Source organism: Salvia splendens, chromosome 6, assembly GCF_004379255.2.
Source record: "Salvia splendens isolate huo1 chromosome 6, SspV2, whole genome shotgun sequence".
In the NCBI taxonomy this organism is placed as follows: domain Eukaryota; kingdom Viridiplantae; phylum Streptophyta; class Magnoliopsida; order Lamiales; family Lamiaceae; genus Salvia; species Salvia splendens.
Window position 1 is genome coordinate 28,078,210 of NC_056037.1, and position 23,305 is coordinate 28,101,514.

Consider the following 23,305-nt stretch of genomic DNA (forward strand, 5'->3'; position numbering starts at 1 on the left):
TATGCCAAAATATCATTTATGACACAAATGGAAAAATTTTATTTGTTTAGAGGACATTTTTGGATGAAAAACCCCTCATGTACCAAAAATGTGATTTATAGATATCAAAAACGATATAAAATAAAGATCAGGTACCATTTATGCGCGAAAGTTAAAGACCATGTACCATTTATATAGTTCACTCAATAAATAAAAACACAACAATTAAAAATAACCTTTATGTCATTACATTAACTAATTGAAAGTGCCACAACAATTAAAAATAACCTTTATGTCATTACATTAACTAATTGAAATTGTATTTCTTCAATAAACTGGCATTAAACATGCAATGTAGTACAGTAGATGTTATAAAAAATTTGAATGAATAAAAAAATAAATTAAAGATCCATGGCATGTGGCATGATATTTGATACTTGCATCAATTTATTCTATGAATGATATATGCTCAAAGCCAAAGAGTAATCTACTTCATGTTTAGTCTTATTTTGAAATCTCATACCATAGACCCCTAGCAAAAGAAATGAGGACTGATAAATGAGTATATGTATACACTTTGTTTTTAACTCAACTAATTATAAAAAAAATCAATTAATTCATACTATATACTAGTACAAATTTTAGATGCTTTATATGTATGTGAAGCTTAATGCATCTCATTAAAAAATTAAGCATAATCTTATTTTGTTGGGTATATTTTATTCTGAAATAAAAAAATGGAGTCTAATATTATTTTTTAAACACAAAATTTTTAATATTCTTGTAAAACATGTGTACAAGTGATTATAAAATGGAGTGTAATATTCTTTTTTATTCACTCAGTTTGCAAAAAATGATAGTAATAATAATTAAAGTCGATAGAGTGAAATGTAAGAAAAAGAATATTGTGGAGAAGAATTTTCTCTATATAATTATCTTTCTTATTTTATTCTCTTATTACTTTAATATTTATTATTATGTTTGCAAACCAGGTGAAAAAAAAAAAGAAACGACCCAATTATCTAGACGAAGGGATTATCAATTATGCAATATTAAATGTTAAACTCCACCCTCTCCGTTTCCGAAATCTAGATCCACTTATTTGCTTTAATATGTTGCCTCATACGCCAAAGTTTCGTTACGAAAAAAATTAATGAAACATTAATGAGTTTATTTAATATCAATTTGCACAATCATTATGGCAAGGAGCTTGAACATGAACGATAAAACGATCCTTTCCTTTTTCATGTATCATCAAATCCGATTAAACCGCAAGTATTAAAACAAAGCCATTTAATGAAAAAGTGTCGAAACTATCAATTTTTCCCTGACCTATTCCAGAATGTTGGTATCTAATATTCCTAATTATTGGTGTGGTATAAAGTGTGGTTTAAGTTCCCTGCGTAAATATTCATATTTCATGCATAATTTATGCAACAAATCTGACATCTCAACTCAAATGATGAATGACCGTTAACCTAATTAAAGCAAAATCCCATAATTAAATTTAAACTAAACCAACATCGAAATCCCCAAAGTACCCTCCATTTGCCACGAGCAACCACTAACCTAATTAACCCAATATAATAATAATAATAATAATAATAATAATAATATACCAAGCAATTTACGAAATTGCCCTCCTTCCCCATTCATTTGACTGATTTTCGTCGCCATGTCCGAGATTTTTCTTAATTTTTTCAGTGTTAATTCCTTCTTTTAATCTGAAGAAATTCAAGAAAAAAAAAATGGTTGCTGAAAGTAAAGCTTAACAAATGAATCGTGAAATCAAAGTATCTTCTCAATTAAACTCTATACTCACCCACCCCCAATTTCTTTGAACCCACTCCCAATCCAACTGTACTTCTTCTCTCTACCTAATTTCTCTCTCTTAACTCCGGGGATAGTTGCGGTTGCGGTTACTGGAAAAGGGGGGAAAATGAAGCAGCTCGCAGCGTTGCAGCAGCAAGGCCGCCGTAGCAACAGTTTCCGAAGCAATTCGTCGCCGCTCGACGCCACCGTCGATGGCGCTATCAAATCGCCGGCGACGATTTTCTGGCTCTTCCTCCACGGTGTCTGCTGCTTAATCAGCTTAGTCCTCGGCTTCCGATTCTCGCGGCTGGTGTTTTTCCTCCTCTTCTCCGCCTCGCCGTCGCCTTCGACCACCACGATTTACTCCGCGCTGCGGACGACATTGCCGGTGATCTCGTCGCCGCAGGAGAGGAATGTCTCTGCCGACGGCGGCGGGAGCCGGGTGGTGGTCGGGAGGCACGGGATTCTGATTAGGCCGTGGCCGCATCCGGATCCGGCGGAGGTGATGAAGGCGCACAGGATAATTGAGAGGGTTCAGGCGGAGCAGAGGTCGCAGTACGGAGTTAAGAACCCTAGGACCGTGATTGCTATCACGCCGACTTATGTACGGACTTTCCAGACGCTGCATCTCACCGGCGTGATGCATTCGTTGATGAATATGCGCTACGATCTCGTCTGGATCGTGGTTGAAGCCGGTGGAACCACCAACGAAACCGCCTCGCTGATTGCCAAATCAGGATTGAAAACTATCCACATTGGAGTTGATGGTAAAATGCCCCTTCTGTGGGAGGATCGCCATAAATTCGAATCGAGGATGAGACTCCATGCTTTAAGGTATTGTAATGCCTAATTTCACAAAATTTAATTTCGTTAATTCTAGCTTTGTAGCAATTTACAATATAGAGCAGAAGTTTTTATGTTTTTAGTTGTTAAATATGTGCAGAATTGTGAGAGAGAAGAAATTGGATGGGATTGTGATGTTTGCAGATGATAGTAATATGCATAGTTTGGAGTTGTTTGATGAGATCCAGAATGTAAAATGGATAGGTGCAGTTTCCGTTGGAATCCTTGCACATTCAGGAGGTTCTGAAGAAGGAGACGTGCTGATGCGAGAAAGTGATGCTGACGAGAAAGATGAAAAGAAGTCACAAATCCCGGTGCAAGGTCCGGCTTGTAATGCTTCAGGCAATTTGGCCGGGTGGCACACCTTTGACACGCGGCCTTTTGTGGAGCGGAGTGCAATATATATAGGAGATCGGGCAGTTGTGCTGCCGAGGAAGCTGGAGTGGGCTGGATTTGTGTTGAATTCAAGGCTGGTGTGGGAGGATGTAGAGGGAAAGCCAGTCTGGGTTAAGGACTTGGTTGAGATTGGGAAGGATGGAGAGGACATTGAAAGTCCGTTGTCTTTATTGAAGGACACTTCTGTAGTGGAGCCTCTTGGTAGTTGTGGACGCAAAGTTTTGCTTTGGTGGCTCCGTGTGGAGGCGAGGGCAGACAGCAAATTTCCTGCTAGGTTAGTCTTCTATCATTTACCTTCAGTTTGAAATTTGTTTAATGTACATATCAGTTTCTGGAGATCGGAAGCTGCTATAGTTAGCAATCTCTCTGTAGGCTACGGAGGAATTTCTGAGTTGCATCAATTCTTGATTTGAATAGCATCTGACACTCATCCACATTGTTTTGGGGTAGATATATTTCTTAGGTAATTCATGTGTTCCTTCATTTGATCTTTAACTGAAAAGGCCGACCAACTGTTTTCTTCAAATGCTGCATATATGCTTTGTGTTGAAGCAGTTAAAGACATGAAGTGCGGTTCTTCAATTGTTTCACATGAACAAGCTAATATTGTCCAATTTTGGTGGATGAATTTCCCTGGGGCTGGTTCTTGTAATCTAGCGACTTAGATGTTGCAATTTGCATGTTGATGAAAATTGTGGGATACGCGCTGGATATAAACCCAACATTGACATGATCAATGCTCCCTTGACTCGACCAGTTTTTGTAATTTACCTTCCTCAGCAGGAAAACCATATATTTTTCTCAAATTCTGTGGTACATTGTAGGCAGAAATTGTCTAGCCATTGGAAGTAGAAATATCGGAATAATATCAAATGAAGATTAAACTATGATTGTGACTTTAATAGAAGTTCATCTTAGATAAGTGAGGCTCACATACAATTATAGGTATATTTCCACTGGATAAGTGAGGCTCACAGTATGATCGCAACATAGCTTAAGTCTGTTTACTTACTCAACCTCTTGCTTCGTTTTAGGTGTCACCTTTCCTGGCAGGTTGCTTGAACTTCTATCCTTTTCATCCACCATTTCTGAAACGTTCCTGCTTTATACATCTATGAAGTTTCAAGTTATATCCATTTAGCATCATATGTGCAATTACACAGTTTGGTTTCACTTACTGTAACTTTTTATATGAATAAGGGAAATGGTAGCTTCACAGTATCTAGATACTCTGTACCCCTTGCAGTTGTGCTGTGGCTTATTGCTAATTTTACGTGCTTTTGTTTGGATTTTGCACCTTTTTTGAGATTGATGTAAAAATTAGTTAAGCATTTATAAAAAGCTGAGTGACAGTCTTTACCTAAAATAATTATGTATAATACTTCTGTTGGATTTTGATGCCTGCTTAGAAGTTAGAACTAACAGTTTGGTTTTACCTAATCCATGTCAAACACCAATTCAAGACAAGTGTACGTTCATCGATAACAGCACTTTTACTTATCTCATTCGTATTGGGTGTTGGGATAGGGAATGAGATAGAACACCCCTAAATGATATGGAAATCTGTTGTAGAATTAAAGCCTTGAACTACTTTATATTTGACATCCTTGCCATGCCTTAGCTTGCTGCATTTGCCTGAATTATTGTTTCGATACACAAGTAAAATCTGTAAGTCCTGGTAAATTAGCTTCAGTGAAGTCAGGTTGAACATTTTGCACCCTCAACCAAATCTTTTATATGTCCTGGTATTTATTGGAGCTAGTGATGCTATGCGTTCCACTTCTTGAATATAATTAGGCTAACTATTCTCTCAAGATCACAATACTTAAATCAATAGACCAACTGATAGAAAATTCAACTCTGTATTTTCCATTCTAGTTATTGATGAGCTTTTTAGCACATGCTTTATTATGTTGAATATCAAAAGGATTTCTTGCTACTATATGCACTAGATCCAATTGAGTGAACTATTATCATATACTACTAATATTCATATTTGCAAATATAAAAAAGTGCAATTGAAACTTTGGTATGCTAGAATCTGTTTTTCTGTCAATCTATGTTCTGAAACAGAAGTAGTTGTTCATAGTAATACTGTTGGTGTAAAAATTGTTCTTGCTCAACTTTGTTAAGAGATTCTGCGGAAAAAGGCATAACTGCTCCATCCATATTCTGCATGCCAACGGAAACGAGTTTCCCTTTTTAGCTGAATGTTTTGATTTTGTTACCTCTTTGCTCTTGTATCATTATGCTCATCAGCTTCCCTAAGTATATAATTCTTATATTTTCCACGCAGCTGGATTATTGACCCGCCATTAGACATCACAGTCCCTGCTAAACGCACACCATGGCCCGATGCTCCTCCCGAGCTCCCAGCGTATGTTGAGAAAGTGACCACTATACCAGAGAACACTGAAAAGCGGCCAGCCAAGAGTGGGTCAAAACGAAAACGCAGTTCCAGAAGCAAGAGGAAGCACAACGCGAAAGTGTTGGACATTCGTGCTTCCACAAAGCATGCTGGAGACAATTAGTGAAGAAGAAAGATGTGGGAGAAAGACACTCTTGTGAATTCATTGTGACTATGAGGCCACCTTCGACGTGAGAAAGCTTGAAGCCGTGGAGACGGGGACGCTGATCTCTCTCGAGAAATGCAGGAAGGCATGTGTTACCTATACTAGCCAGTTGATAATATTTGAGAATTTTTGGCCCATATTCTTATTTCTTCATCAACTGTTTCCCTAATTCATTTTCATATTTCTCAATATCTACGGTAACAAGTCTTCTTGGCGTGGTAAGAGTTTTTCTTCCTTTGGCTTTCATTGCTTTTAATTTGTCACGCTTGGCAGAATATGTATTTACACTATCCCAACTTTTATACGTAGTTTCCAGCAATAGAATATATTTCTGTTATCCCTAATGCAGCCTTTTTCTTAACTATTTATGGTCGTTAAGTAAGCAACAACACCTGCAACAATCTATCTTATCCTTTAACTATTAATAGATCTTATTGTAGTATTTCATTTCTTCCTTATTTTATTTTTTCTAATCAATTTTATTTCAATTAAAAAATATAGTATTAAACTTATAAAAATGACATTTCATGTTAAGAAAGACATTATATTTAAAACAAAAATGAAATTAAAATGACATAATTGAAATGCTAAAATTACAATTTATTGAAAGCGATGGATAATTTTTTTGATGTAAAAAAAGTTGATGATGAATGGGATATTCATTGATGATTCATGGGATGAATTGGGGGATAAAAAAATTTGAAAATGGGAGAAAAATGGTAATAAACTGTAATAAGCAATGTAAAACATGTTTTTCAATATATACCCTCATATTTGCCACTAACCGAATTAAGGCAGTTTGAATATGTGACCTTAAGATCACCACAGCTTTTCATTTTCAACTGTGCAGTGACCAATTGACCATATTGGTGCATTTTAATAAAACAAGCAATGAGTAATTAATGTAGTATGCTCATGATTACTATAACAATTCTCAATCAGTTATAATAGGTCTTTATACATCTAACAACCGATCCTTCGAAATAACAAAGTAATTAAGAAAATTTTAACTTTCAAAGCTTCGAAATTTTATCCCATTATTTGAATGTGTCATATGCCGTGACGGTGAGGTCAACTGTAGAGGATATTAATTTATATCAGATCACAAACTGGTTAATATATTCAAAACAAACTCTTCAATACCACTTCACTCTGCAAATTAAATTCAGCTTTTCGAAGATTCACAAATTGAACACGGCGATTCAGGGGAAATATTTCTGAGCAGTTACTCAATATTCAAATCGAGGTGATTTATTCATTACTTTAATTATAGATCTGATGTTTTGCAGCTTTTATCTTCGATTTGCTGCTATTCCCTGAAATGCATCCCAATTTCTCGTCCAATTGTGTCATTGTATCTTCATTTTATCAGCTGTTATTAGATAATGCTGTCGATTATGGCGCTTATTTTGATTTTTTCTGAGCTCTGTTGGTTTATGTTTTGTTTGTTGGATGCAATTAGAAGCTAAGTGATTTATGCCATATATGTTGAACAATGATTTCGGCTAGAGGTATCATTTTGAGCATTTAAATCACTAGAATTTATTGTTTCAAACGGAGGCTGCAGTGTCGTGATTAGGGGAAAATGAATGATCTGTGGTGCTAATTAGTATAATGTTCATAGCTTTCGTTAATGATGGAAAGTTGCACAGTAAGAAATTGCAATTCTGGAGGTTAATTCCACCTATCTGAGCTATAATTCATCTTACCAGGAATATCTGAATGGAATCAGAAACTGCCAAATCATCTCTACCACAGCCCGGGCTAGATTCTAATGTTGAATCTTCACCCTCCAATGTCTTGGAGAAAGAAAGCTCAGCACAGGGTCCAACTTCAGTGTCATCTACATCTGCCATTTCCGCTTGGGCCAGAGGTCTTAAACTAACGCAAACGCAACAGGAACCAAATAAAACGAATTCTGGGAATTTCACTTTTGCACGCCTTGCTAGTGGGCTTGGACTGCAAATTCCTTCAAAATCAGATGAAAATGCGGACAAAGGATCTGCGCCTGCACAATCAGGTGTTATAGGATCTCTTACTAAAGGAATAGTTGATTCCTCTTTAAATGCTGTGAAGGCTGTGCAAGTAAAAGCCAGACACATTGTCTCACAAAATAAGCGAAGATACCAGGTAGGAACTGCTATCATAACTGATTTCATTTGAGAAAGATGTTCAGTAATCTTCTTAAGTTTCTAAGTACTTTTGTTTTTATACTGTTGCTTTGTTGAGCAGATGTGCCTCCATTGCTGTTTCAGCTCTGATATTGCTCACTGATATGTCTTGTAAATTGTAGCCAGATATAATAGGGAAAAAATGAAATAAAGAAGTAGAAAAGAACTTAGCATCACAATGAAACTAGTCCTAACTAGTTATGAAGTTTACAACACAACCCTTGTTTACCTCCATTTATGGATCTTGGACTGTGAGGTGTATCTTGAGTTTTTATTTTCATATCTCGAAACTCGTCACTTGTATTATTACTGATAGAAATCCACAGGTTCCATCCTAAAACGAATTGGTGATAGGAGAAGTGGACCATTAGACTTATATAGTGGTTTTAGCTCTCTCTTTACATCGATGTTGGATATTGTTATAGTTATTTTTGTTTCATTTGCCAACAATTACTTTTGGCAAAGGAATACTTATGTGCAATGTTTATTATGTCATCTATCATTTTATGCTTCATGGCTCTTTATATAGCGTTTAACCAAACAATCAATTGTTTGTGAATGTAATCCCTCATCAGTCTCTCTCTTTTCCTTCTTTTGATAGTCTACATTATAACAATAAATTTGGTTTATAAATCGCTTTATCTTTCAACTGTAATCAGGAGGGAGGATTCGACTTAGATATGACATATATAACCGAGAACATAATCGCTATGGGGTTCCCTGCTGGTGACCTAAGCTCTGGTTTATTTGGATATTTTGAGGTTAAGACCCCTTCAATATATCGAAACCGTCATAGTTTTTTCTGGGTCTCCCTTCTGAATGTGCTCCAAACATGATACAGGGATTTTATCGGAACCATATGGAGGAAGTGATCAAGTTTTTTGAGACTCATCACAAGGTATCTTTCTAGAAGCATTTTCTTTTTTGCTTACAACCAAATGTAAAAGAGTCCATACATGATCCTCCACCTCTATAAAGCACATTGTTGTTTCTATGTGGTAGTGGTATTTAGGTTGGACCAATTGATACCGTAAAGATGATTGAGATGACGAAACAAACGCAAGAACAGAAAGTAACAAACACTCCTCCGAAGAGGCCACGTACTTGCTGAACTTCAAGTTATATTTCTGAATGGTGAAATGTATGACACAATAGCCCGAAAAATATGAAATTGACTAAATCCTAGTAAAACCAGGGACTATATACTTATTATGGGTTTGACTCAACAACTTAGTATTTAGAAAATTAACATAATAATCAAAGACTCGCTCAACTACAAAAATAAGACTCAACAATGACTCCTTCCGTCCCACCCTAAGTGGTGCATTTGTTTTTTGGCACGAGATTTTATGTTGCGATGTTTTGTGAGTTAAGTGGAGAGAAAATAGTAAGAGAGTAAGTAAAAGTAGAGACTGACATTTCGATATTAAGAAATGTGTCTTAATTACTGCTGCTCAACTATCATAGCTGATTCGACAGGGCATAAACTTTGAATGAAGAGAATTCACTTGGATACTAAGGATAATATTGGTAGATTTGAATCCCATTATTCCCATATTTGTACGTTCTCAATAGTATCTTAATTTTTTGCTGTCTAGTGTGGTTTGATAATGTCTCCGGTGCCTAGGTCACATTCACATAATTTGTCGTGCACGATTCTCTTTACATTTTTATGTTTCTGAAACAGTTCTATATTTGCAGGGAAAATATAAAGTATATAATCTTTGTTCAGAGAGGTTGTATGATGCTTCACTATTTGAGGGAAAGGTACGTACTTGGTGTGAAATTTAGTTTGAACTGAATGAATGCGCTTTAACTATTCAAACGTATTAGATCCAGCTAAACTGCATAAGATGATCCATTTGATAACCTCTAAGATTAGATATTGTTTTATCTGAAAAGTTCAAACTTATCATAGTACTCATTACTCAATCAAGAAAGTAAAAATGTACAACTGCTTGTATTCACCTTTTCACCTTCCTGCACTCACCATATATAATCCATTGGCATTTTAAGAAAAGAACTACCCTGCCTAAAATAAGCTGATTATTGTGTTGTGATTAATTTTTATTGTTCACAAAAGAAATACTGGAAAGATAGTTTTTTGTTGCTTCTTAATTGGGCAGGGTTCTTTGGGTCTCAGTTTGTGAAGGGAGGTTTATCTGATCAAGGTGCTAAATAGTTACTTTGATGTTGTTACTTAGAGTTCGCAAGGTTTGAGCTTATTTTTGTGTGACTTTATTGATCAGAGGATGCATAAAAATTAAAAAGAATAAGAAATGGGAGCTGAATCCAGAATAAAAGCAAATACCAGTTTGATAATTTTATTCTAGTTTGATCCAAGTGGAAAGTGAAAATGTATAAGTCATCTAAGTTGCACTAAAAATTATACAAGACAAATGCTCTTGTCTCACTTTGTATAATTTGTTCATTTTTGTTCAGGTTGCATGTTTCCCATTTGACGATCACAATTGCCCCCCTATCCATCTAATAAAATTGTTCTGTCAAAGTGCTTACTCATGGTTGAAGGAGGACATTTTAAATGTGGTAGTTGTTCACTGTAAAGCTGGGAAGGCAAGGACAGGATTGATGATATGCAGCCTTCTTCTGTTCTTAAAGGTAAAACTCACTCCCTATGTCCCATTAAAAATGAAACGTTTCCTAAAATGGAAACAACTCTATCTCTACTTTTTCATCACTCTTACTGTACTCTCTTCATTAACTCACAAAACAACACTACATAAAATCCCGTGCCGATTCCCAAGTGTTTCATATTTAATGGGACGGAGGGAGTATTTTACAAGAAAAATATTGGTCCTGTTTTCAGGGAGGTTCAGCGCCTTTTATTTGTTATCGAAAAACATTAACTTTGTCCCTATCCGCAGTTCTTCCCTACTGCTGAGGACTGCATTAGTTACTATAATCAACAAAGATGTGTCGATGGGAAGGGTCTTATTCTTCCAAGCCAGATTGTTAGTCATATACTCCCTTATACAACGATTCTGTGGAATCTAGTATACAAGACACAACTGACTGTTTTTGTGAATTAATCAGAGGTACGTGAAATATTTTGAGCGGATCTTGACGCAGTTTAATGGTGAAGCTCCCCCTGGACGTAGGTACATTTCTGAACATTTATTTCTCGTCTTCCCAATGCTGAAGGTTGATTTTATAAAGGTACTGACAACGTGTTGCAGGTGCATGCTAAGAGGGTTTAGGCTTCACAATTGTCCATATTGGGTCAGACCTTCTATTACAATATCTAATCATAATGGTAATCAGTCAAATTTGCTTTTCTATTCATTCAAAGTGTTAGAATCCATTTCGCCATCTTCCAAGAAATACTAATATAGTTGAATTTTGTCCGGCGCCTTTCACTTGAGAATGATGACGCTATTATTCTCACTCTCCTGGCAATCCTATTTTATACTCCCTCCGTCCACGAAAATAGTCTCATTTTGCCATTTTGGGATGTCCATAAAAAATAGTCTCATTTCTAAAGAAGGAAAGTTTCTCTCTCATACTTTACCTAATTTTTCTCCCTATCTGTCTTACTGTACCTATTTTTTCTCCTTCTCTCTTACTTTAGCAATTTCTCATAAAAACCCGTGTTGTCTACAAATGGGACTATTTTTTGTGGACGGAGGGAGTAATAACTTTCAATGTTATACTCCCTCCGTCCCAAGGAAGATGACCCCTTCCTTGGGCGGCACGGGATTTTATGCAGTTTTATTTTGTGAGTTAGGTGGAGAGAGTAAAGTAAGAGAGAGGGAATAAAGTAGAGATGAAGAGATTTCCATTTTTAGTAATAAGTCATCTTGAGTGGGACAAACTAAAAAGGAAAATGGGTCATCTTCAGTTGGATGGAGGGAGTACTTCTTTATATTGTTTACAAACAGTAGTTAATCTTACATAGGCTTACCCATGAATTATAATTTTACAGGAGTATTGTTTTCCACAAAGAAGCATCCAAGAACCAAGGATCTCATGGTATCTTTTTCTTGGGTTACCTTAATCTGATAGTATTAGAATATAGTTGTGCAGTTTTTGAATTTCTTTTCTGAAGAACGGATAACCTCCTGTATTTCACCTTGATCTCTGATTGAGATTTTGAGATCTTATTCCATCACTTCTTGATCACTTATGACATTCATCTTTTCTGCTCTGCAGCCTGAAGATTTCTGGATCCGTGCACAAAAGAAGGGAATTGTGGTTTTTGCCTTGCCAGGGGAACCCGGTCTTACCGAACTAGTGGGAGACTTCAAGGTTCATTTTCATGATCGCCAAGGAGATTTCTACTGGTCTGTACATTATCATTCTCATTATCTCTATCATCTATACAAACGCTTATATTCTATAAACTGCATTTGAGGATTCATTAACCCTTATCACTGATTTGAGCGTTGTAGTGTTGTAGACAATGAAGTAGGTTAAGATTATTGAAAAATTCGTAGTTTGATTGGGGTAACAGATTCATAGAGTTAGCCTGTTGTTGTGACAGTGCGTTCACGATATGATATCTGTAACAGCTCATATGTCCTTTCTTACAGTACATTCGGATATCAGTTCGGATATACATAATTAGCATAACTGTTAAATATACCTTAACCATTTTTTTTTGTACTCAGTTGGATGAACACATCATTGATGGAAAATAGGGTGATTCTAGCTCCTTCTAACCTTGATGATTTCGATAAAGTAAGTTCCTTCGATATCAATTTTAATGGTTTCATGACTACCACAAATGTCACTCCTTTCTTGTGAAATAAGGATGAGGAGCAAGTTACTTTTTGTTGTTGTTGTTGTTGTTGTTGTGTGTGTCTGCTCTCATTAACAATTTGATGGCACTATCACTTGCAGAGAAAGTTGCCTTCACCAGGGTTTCACGTCGAAATCGTCATGGTAGATTATGACGGAACTGCCCCATCGAAGACGAGAGCTGATGACAGTACAAATGGCGCAGATGGAAAACAGCAGGATGCTGCTTCAAGTAGTGAAAATAAAGACCCTTCTTCTCAACAGAATAAACAAAACAACGAAGACGATGTATTCTCGGACAGTGATGGAGAAGAACCTGCACCTTCAAGAAGCAGCTCGGTGGATCAGCGCCCCATCTCCGTTGCAGGAACTGCTCCACGGTCCGAACAGGCCAACAAATCTGAGCATGTCTCATCTGTATCTCATCAAATGGAACGCCTTTCGGTTGGTAGGGAGTCGATGAGTTCTCAGCCTCAGTCGAAAGAAGTAAAAGTTGATGAGGTTGAGAGGCCTTCTTCCACAATCCCCAACATGGGCTCCACAGACATCAAGGCCATTGCAGCAGATGCATCAGTTTTCAGTTTTGGAGATGATGAAGATGATGAAAGTGATTGAAGAGACCAAGATCATATGAACATTCTGGATTTTGTGTTTTTTCTTTTTAAGTTGCTCCCAAAATTGGATCTTGTTTAGATTTATCATTCTATTCTATTTAAAGGAACTTTTTTACTTGCCAAAATACTGCACCTACAAACAATTCAAATAGAGCTATAAGGGCTCAAAATGTTAATGTTCACTCAAAATTTTAGTCCTATTATAGGACTTCAACAAAACTACAGCAACTCAATGAACTGGAAAAAAATCCATATAAGGAAAAGAAAACGTAAGATACTAAAAATACAGAAGCAACATTGAATGGCTGCAAATGAGAATACTTCACCAACGCTACCATCTCCTTTCTTCACCATGCTTCTCACGGAAGGGGCCGATGGCTTTCAAGATCAATCTCAGATCTCGTAAAATCACCTATTTCGTTTATAGATGTCACCATTTTGTCCAAAGCAAGGAAGCTCTCAGACATTCACATGGAGCTGTTCTAGAGTCCTTGTTTCCTTGCAAGTGCAGCAATTATTTTATTCAAGCTCGATATTTCAGTTTCTCTTTGACTTAGCTCTTGCTCCAATCTTCCGATCTCTTTCAGATGCATTTCACAATGATCCGAGCATTTATTAGAATCCTCAAACTGTATCGAAGTTTCATCTGTTCTTGGCTTTTTTGCTATCCCGAGACTGTCATCTTCTGCTGGCCTCTTCTTTATTTCATCGCCAACAGAATCATCACCAACAATTTTACAAACATAAAATGAACCAGTTGTTCCGGAATCAAGCTCAAACTTTACAAGCTTTTGTGCTCGTCCACACGAGTCCTAGCAAAATTGGATAAAAACGCATCAAAACTAATAAATGAACAATAGTAAGATGGGTTTTATCAATATATGCTTCCGATGGAGAGAGTAATACAGACAAAGATTACACACCTTTTCCAGGTCACCGTCAACATTCTCGAATGTCTTGATTGCCTTTTGCTGAGTGCTGAATATAGCAAAGGCTGAATATGTTTTTCCTTTTTTTACCTGCAGATGAACTTATCAAATGGCATAAAATGATGATTGAGGATGTTATCATATTTAAAGCTTATACGAAAGTAGTCATTGGCACATTTTCATGATTAGAGGCAAGTGACATGGATTAAATCTTCCAAGATGGCCAAGGCAACGTGCCAAAAATGGCAAAAGACAGTTAGTTTATAAGCTTGATATAAATCTATGATGGATCGCTCTAATTGATAGAAATAAAATACGAATGATGGTCTTTGACATGAATTAGTTTATTTGGTAAGCAATTATCCTGGTTATAGAGCCCTTTACGTTTCAAGCAACCAGTACTTATCCTATAGTTCGATAGTGTTAAACCAACTAACAGTAAAAGAATACCATAAGAAGTCAAGGCATTGTCAATTAAAGAAATGACTGTAGATTTATCTAACCTTCACTTCAATACAAAAGTCTCCAGGAAGAACATTCTTCAAATCTTCAACGGAAACATTGACAGGGACCCTATGTATGAGCAACCTCGCCTTATCCAAGTCTTTTACCTGAAATAAAATGCATCTGAGTGCATGTCATGATTAAAATGTTCTAGAAAAAAGTGAAAGCCAATTGATGTCACCTCCTCAGCTACAATATCATCAATCTTTCCCTCTAATCTGGCCAATACAAGCTTCATAGCGGCACGTGCATCATCCAAACAGTTGTGCAGACTTCCCTTCCGAAGCTCATAGCCTAACAAAGCCTGGCATACCACACAGGGAACAGAATAAGGAATGGCAGTCGGTTACACTAAAATTAAGGCATAAAAGGGTACTACTCCAAGAAGGATTGATACATTAATATGACAAGATGGTGGAATTGAGAATAAGATGTTCCACAGCGCATCTGTCCAAATTCATGGAAATAAAGCATACCTTACACAACAAACTCAGTGAAGGTTTTCTGTTGGTCCGATTTGCGTATTTGAAGACATATGACGTGTCAATCACCCTTGTGCAGTCTAATTTCATTGCTGCCAAAAAAAGAAGAAAATAAGAAATATACGAGATTACCAATAGATCATCATTCGAAAAAGTTTAACATATCATGCAGAGTCAAACTAGCATAAATTGTTCAATACAGGCCTATAATCATTAGCTGGGAAGAATGTATATATAAGTCTTAACATGTAAAGCAATGGAACTTACCTTGGAGATCGTTATTGACACTGTGGCCAACTAAGATGGTTTCATGCGATAGTAACTTCCTCATGGACTTCTGTAACATGCCACACAAAGCAAACAAATGAGAAATCAGAATATAGATGTTGATGTATCCAAACAACAGAAAAGTATACCTGCACATCATTTAATGTGTAAGTCACTCCATCCAAATCTTTTGCAGAGATTCCAGTTATATCCGTTCGATAATCAGCAATAGCTTTGTTTGGATTTACAACTTTATCGAGTTTAACCTACGATTAAAAAAAACTAAATTTTAATAGGCATGCACATAAGCAGGAAAACCATTGATGCCGAACAGATAAAACTTTCAACCAAGTGTCTTTTGAATAATGAACAATAGTGTTCGGCATGGATACCTTCAAATGGCGGTCTACTGCACAGACCTTCACCAAAGCTTCAGTTCCATCTTCACAAAGAACCATCTCACAATCTATAGCAATAATCTCGGTAGATTTCATTGCCTTCGACTTCTTTTTGTATTTTACAACCATCCATTCCTTTCAAGAATAAAAAATGACAGACGAGGTGAAACTACCATACAAAAGCACCATAATACACATGAAAAAATTGATGAAAAATTGTACTTCATAACGTGACATAAGGCAATTCGACGATGAGTGTTGGCTGGTATATTAAGAATGTTGAAACATGAACAGTATTCTATATGTGGCAATTACAAACACATCACAGGTATGCATACAGATAAATTTAATTAACCTACCAGCTCATGCGAGGGGAAGGAATAATCAACAGGGTACTGAGGATGCTCCAAGGTCAAACGGACTAGCTTCTGCATTCATACAAACTCCTCGGTAAGCAGCTTCATTATCAAGGTCCTTAACCATTGAAGAAGATGTTCAATTCAAACCTGTTCAGCAGTTTCATCATCAGGAGAATCTTTCTTAAGTTGTTCCACATCTTGGCGGTTAGAATGACACTTCAATACCTGCTTGAAGAACTGTAACACGACATGTAAGAACAATTTTCAATACTTGTGAACGCATTTCAATCAACAAATATAAACTCCGCCCAAACCTATGTTTACCTTCAAATCATCGTCTTGCAAGAAAGTCTTCAAAAAGGCACCTAAATCATCAACAGACCTTCGTGAAGGATCGCTCAAACTTGCCCCAAACTTCTTGTCATGGACTTTGAGAAATTCCTTCCAACTACCTTTACTCCCAGCCATTTCTTTCTTCTGTGCTAATTTCACCATTTCTACTAAAACCTAATTAGAAACACACAATAAAAATGCAAACTTTAAGCTATGAATAAAACCAAAATCCAATAATACCACTGTTACCATATCAATTATACAAACATGTAAAAGCAAAAAATCTTTGAGCAACCAAGTACTCTACCAAGGATTATTGAAACCACATTCAGTTGTAACAAACAGCAGCAGAGGAAACACACAAACATCATTTAACCAAAAAAATCACATTAACAATGAGGAAACAGCTCGAGCTGATGCATGATATCAATGTAAAAACTCACCTCCTTTTTTGCAGAGGCGACTAACTCGTCCATTGTTGGCTTTGAAAAACGTGGGCGGAATTCGGAATTCGGAGTTCTCTCCTGTTCGCATTTCAGAACGTGGAGAGAAATCGAAATTAGGGTTTATGCACAACTGGAATTTAATACACTATACACAAAAGCTGAAGAAATCGCAATGATGATATTTTCGCGGCAAAATAAGGTGTGCTTTATACTCCTATCAAAATCTTGTCAGTAAAAGCTAACGAATTTGAAGAATCTGACTGAAAATATGGTTGCGACGAATCGACAACAGCAACAACAATTACTTGCAATTATAATATGAATATGAATATGAATATGAATATGAATATGAAGTTAGACACTAACTTTGGAGCAAAAATTTGGACTTGGATTGTTTACAAATAAAAAAATAAACTAGTTAAGAAAGTAGGGAGAAGAAGGAAGAAAGTGAGAGTGTTTCGTCGGAAATGGAAGTAGAAGAAGACGACGACGGCGGGAGAGAGAGAGAGAGTATGAGGGTTGGATGATTAGAATTTGGGCCTTTCAATTTTTGAAATGAGCCTTTCCGTAATTTTTAAAGTGGGCTCTAAATATTGGGCCTCAAATAATTCAGGGTCTAATATAAATAACTATATAACAAATTAGCTCATGACCTCATACGTGTAACGACATTTGTAAATAAAATTGGTCATGGTGTATGAGGAGTGATTAGTACATAATTTATTGACATGAATTTATTTAAAGTATTATATTTAAAGTTTAAAAATAAAAAACAATAATATTTTTAAAATAATAAATTATACTCCACATAAAGTATGATCAAGGCAATAATAATAATAATAATAATAATAATAATAATAATAATAATAATAATACAAAATGCTCTATACATAATTATATAGAATAAAAATATTTTGAAATATTCAAATTTTGATATGCACTAACCAATTAAATTGTAGATACTCCCTTTATTTCAAGGTAACTTAGTTGTATTTCTTTTAAGTTGTGCCAAAATAGTTGAGTCATTTATTTTTTTGACAAAATATTTATTCTTTTTCTTACTTAACTCTCTCTTTAAAGCTTGAAAATGCACTATGTATTTTCCCCACATCGAAAATGTATTTGGCCTTTAGTCATGCGTCTTGGGTTCTGCTAAGACTTCAAATTAGAGACAATGAAAAAGTCGTTAAATGAGATGTGGTTATTGGCGATCCAAATATTTGTATACGAATAATGAAATATCATATTGGTTTTTATAAATAAATTCAATTGTACTTGCGCTTTGCACTACCCTAACCTTACTGCTACTTCTCAACTGTGTCATTGGGGTTTCAAATATTGGTATATGAATAATGAAATATCGGGTTGAGGTTTATAAATAAATTCAATCACATTTGTGCTTTGCAATATCCTAACCTTGTAGCTAATAATTATGTTTAATTATTTCGAATTTGTGTTTAGTAAATGAAAATCATACAAAATCTCCTGTCGAATATGAAATGCACTTAGAATGGGGCGAGGGAAGTACATTTCCTTTTTTGTGAAGCTTATACAATGATATTACTTTCTTAATTCTATTTAATTGTTTTAAATTTGTATTCAGTAAATGAAAATTATATAGCTTGTGCATAGCACGAGCGAAAATACTAGTTGCGTAAAATGCCGAAGTGTTATACAGATTTTGGTCTTCCTAAACAAAAAAAGCCATGACCTTTTGTTAGAAAATACAATGCGGAAAATAAAAGACTATTGCAAAAAGTAAAAGACGGGGATAACTTCAAAGACTACATTGTGAATGACTTGAATTCTAGCTAAACATGGAAAATATATTCTAATTATACTAATATCCTTTTATTTGATTTTCCATAATCTTTAATTGATTTCCTTCAATATTCTTGCCATAATTTCATCCATTGCCTTCTTGTTCTCCAATCAATTAATTTCCTTATTCCAACACTCCCCCTCAAGTTCAGTATCGAGTTTTTCGACACTTAACTTGCACGATCTTTAGTTTGATAAATAGTTTATACTCGTATTTAAGAGTTCTTCAATTTCAATCGATAGTTTATGCTCGTATCATAGAGCTTCTTCAATTCATCATTGATATTTTATACTTGTATCAAAAGGTTATTGAAAGTTTAGACTCGTTTCAAGGTGCTCTTCATTCATCATTGAAAGTTTAAACTCGTTTCAAGGAGTTCTTCAATTTTCTATTGACGGTTTTAACTCGTGTCAAGGAGCCAATCTAAACAGTTTTAACTCGTGTCAAGGAGTCAATCTAGACAGTTTTAACTCGTGTCAAGGAGCAAATTTAGACCGTTTTAACTCGTGTCAAGGAGCAATCTAGACAGTTTTAACTCGTGTCTGGGAGCTTGTCTAAACAGTTTTTACTCATATTTAGGAGCTATCTTAGATAGTTTTAGCTCGTATCCAGGAGCCATCTTAGATAGTTTTAACTCATATCTAGGAGTCATTTTAGACAGTTTTGACTCTTGTCGAGGAGCTAATTCTGACAGTTTTAACTCTTGTCGAGGAGCTAATCTGACAGTTTTGACTCTTGTCGAGGAGCTTATTTGACAGTTTTTGCTCGTATCTAGGAGCCAATTCAGACCATTCTCGGTCCATTCCAAACTCAAACTATGAGTCCATTATTTTCATTTCTTTTCTTTCTTGAGCCTAATAACCACATGGCCCAAATTTACTTCTCTAAAAATGAAGACGTGAAACCATCAGTCTCCTTTACGTTTCTTCATGGTTTTTTCCCCCGGTGACATACTCTCAAACCATGCCACCTCCACCGAGTTATTGCCGAACTCCGTGGTGAGAATACTTCTCTGACAATACTTTTGGTCATCCATCCAAAGTCTGCTCTCTCCCGACGGTGAGAATTCTCCCGTCACTCCTTCAATCCGGTTTCTGATTCTTCAACCGCCGACGCTTCGCGGCCATTATGCGTCCCCCATCTCTGGATCTTCTCCCATTGGCTTTGGCTTTTCCCGAGGTTGTTCCTTTAACATCGTCTTTTGGCAACAGGTTCTCAACGTCCTCTCGACGACATCCCATTCCCATCAACTCTTCACAGCGGCTGTGTGGCGACACTATCTCTCTCCCCCTCGCCACCCAGACGTTGGCTGCTCTGCCTTCGTCCTCGGCAATTCTCTCCTTAATTCGGAGATTGAATCGTTTGGCAGTGGTGAGTTCGCAGCCTCTCAAGGGTGCCACCTCTTCGGAAGTAGCTTCTCCTCTATTGGTCGGCTTCTGCTCGTTTCTCCTTCACAAACCGTGAACTCCTTATCTTGACTGCTGTTATTTTCTCTTCGGCTGCAGTCAGCCTTCTTCTCCGGGGATGGCGAAGGAGCCTCCTTCTGATGAGCCGCCTCCTTCTGGTTTCTCGGTACTGTGGGTGGAACTCTCCGGCAGTGGTACTACTCTCCCCCTCAGCCGGATGGTTCATTAAACAGGGTTGATCCCGTTGGTGCTGCAACACAATCGCCTCTTCTCTTGGCAATGTTTTCACGACCTCCACTACCTCCACGGTCTCCTCCCATTAGCGTTTGCCTTTCTAGACGGTCTGCCCGTTCCTTTCTGGTGGTCGTTCAACCACTGGCATATTCATATAATTTGAAGGGGAATCGTCCGGTCGGAAACCTTGTTCTCCCCCTCGGCCGGACGTTCCTTGAATTCAGATTTTATCTCCAGATCTATGGCTCACTGCCACCTCCAAATCAGTAAGTAATCGCTGAACTCCATGGAGCTTTTGCTCTGTTCCTCCGTCGTCTGCTTCTTGCTACTGGCTCCACCTCCTTCACCACAATGCCTCCTTTCTCTCCTCCTCTGTTGTGGTTCTTGGCTGATATAATTTTGAAGCAATGGCTGGTGCGTGGGAGCGGCGACGAGCTTCCTTTGTCTTCTTCGCCTTCGTTCTGATCGGCTGTTTTTTTGCATTTTCGATAGCCAAAGAAGAGGCTACCAAACTCGGAACAGTTATCGGGATAGACCTGGGTACAACCCATCTTGGGTTGCATTCACCGACAGTGAGAGGTTGATCGGTGAGGCTCGGAAAGAAAATCAAGGATACTGTGGTCACCGTCCCTGCTTACTTCAATTGCTGGGCTGAATGATTATCAATGAACCAACTACTGCAGCAATTGCATACGGTTTGGATAAGAAAGGTGGCGAGAAGAACATTCTTGTGTTTTTCCTTGGTGGTCTATGCATTTTATTGGGCAAGGCTTCTTTTTTTTTGAAATAGAGACGGTGAACGATCCCTTTGATCGAAACCTACTCTGATACCATGTTAGAAAATACAATGCGGAAAATAAAAGACTATTGCAAAAAGTAAAAGACGGGGAGAACTTCAAAGACTACATTGTGAATGACTTGAATTCTAGCTAAACATGGAAAATATATTCTAATTATACCAATATCCTTTTATTTGATTTTCCATAATCTTTAATTGATTTCCTTCAATATTCTTGCCATAATTTCATCCTTTCCCTTCTTGTTCTCCAATCAATTAATTTCCTTATTCCAACACCTTTGTCATTTCCTTTTTGTTTTCCCATGTTATAGAAGAAAAATAGGTTTATATGTCCGAAATTTGTTCGAGAAATCTCTAACCTCAACTTGCCAATTGTGGCGCCATTGCTCGCTTATACAACTCAAGGATCCTAAATTATATTGCCAGTCCGACCAATCACTCAAAGTCAAACCAAAAAATTCAAGAATAAATTGATTAATTCAAGAAATGTTGACCAAGAATTAGCCAAGAGGACCATTAAAATTGAAGGTTTAATCAATCCAAGATGTATTAGTAACACGCAAGTGCGCCAAAAATAGAAGACGAACTGATATGTGAAGAAAATATGCCCAAGTAATTAGGGCATCATTAATTTCGAAAATTGGTGGTTAATAACACTCCTTAAATTGTTTTTGTATTTATCTGTTTCCTAATTAGTAGAGTAAGTAAATGAAAATGTATTAATTAGTTTTTCCTTCTACCACTAAGTTTTCTTTGAAATTATTTCTTTTTGTTTTATTTTCCTTTTGTTGTACAATTGTCTTAGAATTACTGTTTGTAAAAGGCCATCTTTGTGATTGACGAAATACACACTTTATTTTTTGAAACATATTTTGAGAGATTGATCTTTGTCTAGTTCTCTTTTGAATTTTTAATTCATTGAAAAATATATCTGATTTATGAAACGAATGTTCACACTTGTTAGTGACGTCAATCATACCATCTACGACTTATTAGACGGTTCATCCACCCCGTTTGTGGTCTGGGGCGGATCCAGAAAACAAAACCTATGGAGTCGGAAGCAACCGTCCCATAAAAATATGAACTGTTTCTATTTTAGTCCGCCCCTTAAAATTAGAGGAAAGTACTATTTTGGTCCTAAACATATGACCAAAATACGAATTTGATCCAGAACATTCACTTTTTGAAAATCGAGTCCTAAACAAATGAAATCGTTGTCGGATCGGTCCTTTTTTGACGGATTCTGTTAAAAACTAACAGTCAACGGACAATTAACAAATTTTGACTAATAATCTATAATTAATTAAAAAATATATAAAATTCACTTTATCTCTATTTTCCTCTCGTCAGCCACAAATCAAAGAAAATCCGGTCTAGCCTGACAGTCAAAGTAGTAGTGATCAAATTCTTGATGACAGAAGCTGAAATCGTAAGCTGCGAAACCCCCAAACTCCGTGTAAACCTCCACCCTCGTCACATTCTCTCCATTCACCAACACATCGAAAACCCTATGCCAAGCCCTCGTCACTGGCGTCAATCTCCGCAAACTGAAACAACAAGAAGTAATCCAACTTGATGTCCACCCAGAGCTCGTTCTCCAACACCCCCCGCCATCTCATAGAGCTTCCGGGGGGAAGTAACTGGGGCTTGTTTCCGCCCAAGCTACATCTTTGATTGTGGAAATCGCTTTAATCGTCGCACCATTGGTGATGGAAATGGATTTCAGCATGAAATCAGAGTCTGGGAGCCACGAGCGGCCAATACGTTGATTGGAGCCGGAGGAGAGCGCCCGTAATTGATAAGAATATGATTGGTTGAATTAATGTGGTAGTTGAAAAGGGTAGGCATCATTGTCGATTCGAGTGAGGTCAGTCGAGGAGACGAGCTGAGAATCGGTGGTGACGTTGTTCATTTTTTGGAGTCAGGGAGTGTATAAGGAGTCAGTGGAGTCAGGGTGGTAGTCAATGTGAATGGTGTATGTGGAGAGAGAAAGGGAGAAGAGGAGGAGAAAGAGAAAGAGAGAAGATGTAGGGTGGCGCCCATGGAAACTGAATGATGTCGGAGAGAAGAGAGATGGGATGGGAGAGAAGAAGCATTTTTTATTTTCTAATTTATTTTAATTTAACTAATCATAAGATTAATATTTTAACTTACTCAAAATTTGTTAATTCCGTTGGCTG

General features: G+C 36.9%; 3 protein-coding genes across 4 annotated transcripts; 2 read left to right on the plus strand and 1 right to left on the minus strand.

Moving 5' to 3' along the window:
• The first annotated feature begins 1,690 nt into the window (after positions 1–1,690).
• Positions 1,691–5,947, plus strand: LOC121809359 (probable beta-1,4-xylosyltransferase IRX14H). Its single transcript, XM_042209938.1, has 3 exons — positions 1,691–2,625; positions 2,735–3,304; positions 5,327–5,947. The coding sequence occupies exons 1-3, from the start codon at positions 1,919–1,921 to the stop codon at positions 5,559–5,561; spliced, it is 1,512 nt and encodes a 503-aa protein (XP_042065872.1). The 5' UTR covers positions 1,691–1,918; the 3' UTR covers positions 5,562–5,947.
• A 746-nt stretch (positions 5,948–6,693) lies between these two features.
• Positions 6,694–13,271, plus strand: LOC121808013 (phosphatidylinositol 3,4,5-trisphosphate 3-phosphatase and protein-tyrosine-phosphatase PTEN2A-like). Of its 2 annotated transcripts, XM_042208348.1 has the most exons (13): positions 6,694–6,849; positions 7,316–7,733; positions 8,434–8,535; positions 8,616–8,672; positions 9,476–9,541; positions 10,217–10,393; positions 10,660–10,746; positions 10,829–10,893; positions 10,972–11,048; positions 11,718–11,764; positions 11,945–12,075; positions 12,403–12,472; positions 12,635–13,271. In XM_042208348.1, exons 2-13 carry the CDS (start codon positions 7,326–7,328, stop codon positions 13,145–13,147), a joined length of 1,800 nt encoding a protein of 599 aa, XP_042064282.1. In that variant the 5' UTR covers positions 6,694–6,849; positions 7,316–7,325; the 3' UTR covers positions 13,148–13,271. The 2 variants fall into 2 exon arrangements, with proteins under 2 accessions (XP_042064282.1, XP_042064283.1); XM_042208349.1 differs by lacking the exon at positions 10,660–10,746.
• Positions 13,272–13,290: 19 nt separating this feature from the next.
• On the minus strand, positions 13,291–17,394 carry LOC121808014 (small RNA degrading nuclease 1-like). Its single transcript, XM_042208350.1, has 13 exons — positions 17,231–17,394; positions 16,862–16,942; positions 16,410–16,592; positions 16,233–16,322; positions 16,086–16,154; positions 15,721–15,861; positions 15,478–15,594; positions 15,329–15,398; positions 15,056–15,153; positions 14,761–14,883; positions 14,579–14,686; positions 14,070–14,165; positions 13,291–13,958 (listed from the first exon to the last, which is right to left on the minus strand). The coding sequence occupies exons 2-13, from the start codon at positions 16,892–16,894 to the stop codon at positions 13,629–13,631; spliced, it is 1,458 nt and encodes a 485-aa protein (XP_042064284.1). The 5' UTR covers positions 16,895–16,942; positions 17,231–17,394; the 3' UTR covers positions 13,291–13,628.
• Between the last annotated feature and the right edge of the window lie 5,911 nt (positions 17,395–23,305).

What these genes read in the sequence shown, in the direction of transcription:
- LOC121809359 (XM_042209938.1), top strand. Translation starts at nt 1,919, where the DNA reads ATGAAGCAGCTCGCAGCGTTGCAGCAGCAAGGCCGCCGTAGCAACAGT. An exon ending in ATGAGACTCCATGCTTTAAG is followed by an intron (nt 2,626 to 2,734) that starts GTATTGTAATGC and finishes AAATATGTGCAG; the next exon opens with AATTGTGAGAGAGAAGAAAT. An exon ending in GACAGCAAATTTCCTGCTAG is followed by an intron (nt 3,305 to 5,326) that starts GTTAGTCTTCTA and finishes TTTTCCACGCAG; the next exon opens with CTGGATTATTGACCCGCCAT.
- LOC121808013 (XM_042208348.1), top strand. Translation starts at nt 7,326, where the DNA reads ATGGAATCAGAAACTGCCAAATCATCTCTACCACAGCCCGGGCTAGAT. An exon ending in GTTTATTTGGATATTTTGAG is followed by an intron (nt 8,536 to 8,615) that starts GTTAAGACCCCT and finishes AACATGATACAG; the next exon opens with GGATTTTATCGGAACCATAT. An exon ending in GCCTTCTTCTGTTCTTAAAG is followed by an intron (nt 10,394 to 10,659) that starts GTAAAACTCACT and finishes CCCTATCCGCAG; the next exon opens with TTCTTCCCTACTGCTGAGGA.
- LOC121808014 (XM_042208350.1), bottom strand. Translation starts at nt 16,894, where the DNA reads ATGGACGAGTTAGTCGCCTCTGCAAAAAAGGAG. An exon ending in ATGATATTGTAGCTGAGGAG is followed by an intron (nt 14,687 to 14,760) that starts GTGACATCAATT and finishes ATTTTATTTCAG; the next exon opens with GTAAAAGACTTGGATAAGGC. An exon ending in ACTTTTGTATTGAAGTGAAG is followed by an intron (nt 14,166 to 14,578) that starts GTTAGATAAATC and finishes GTTCATCTGCAG; the next exon opens with GTAAAAAAAGGAAAAACATA.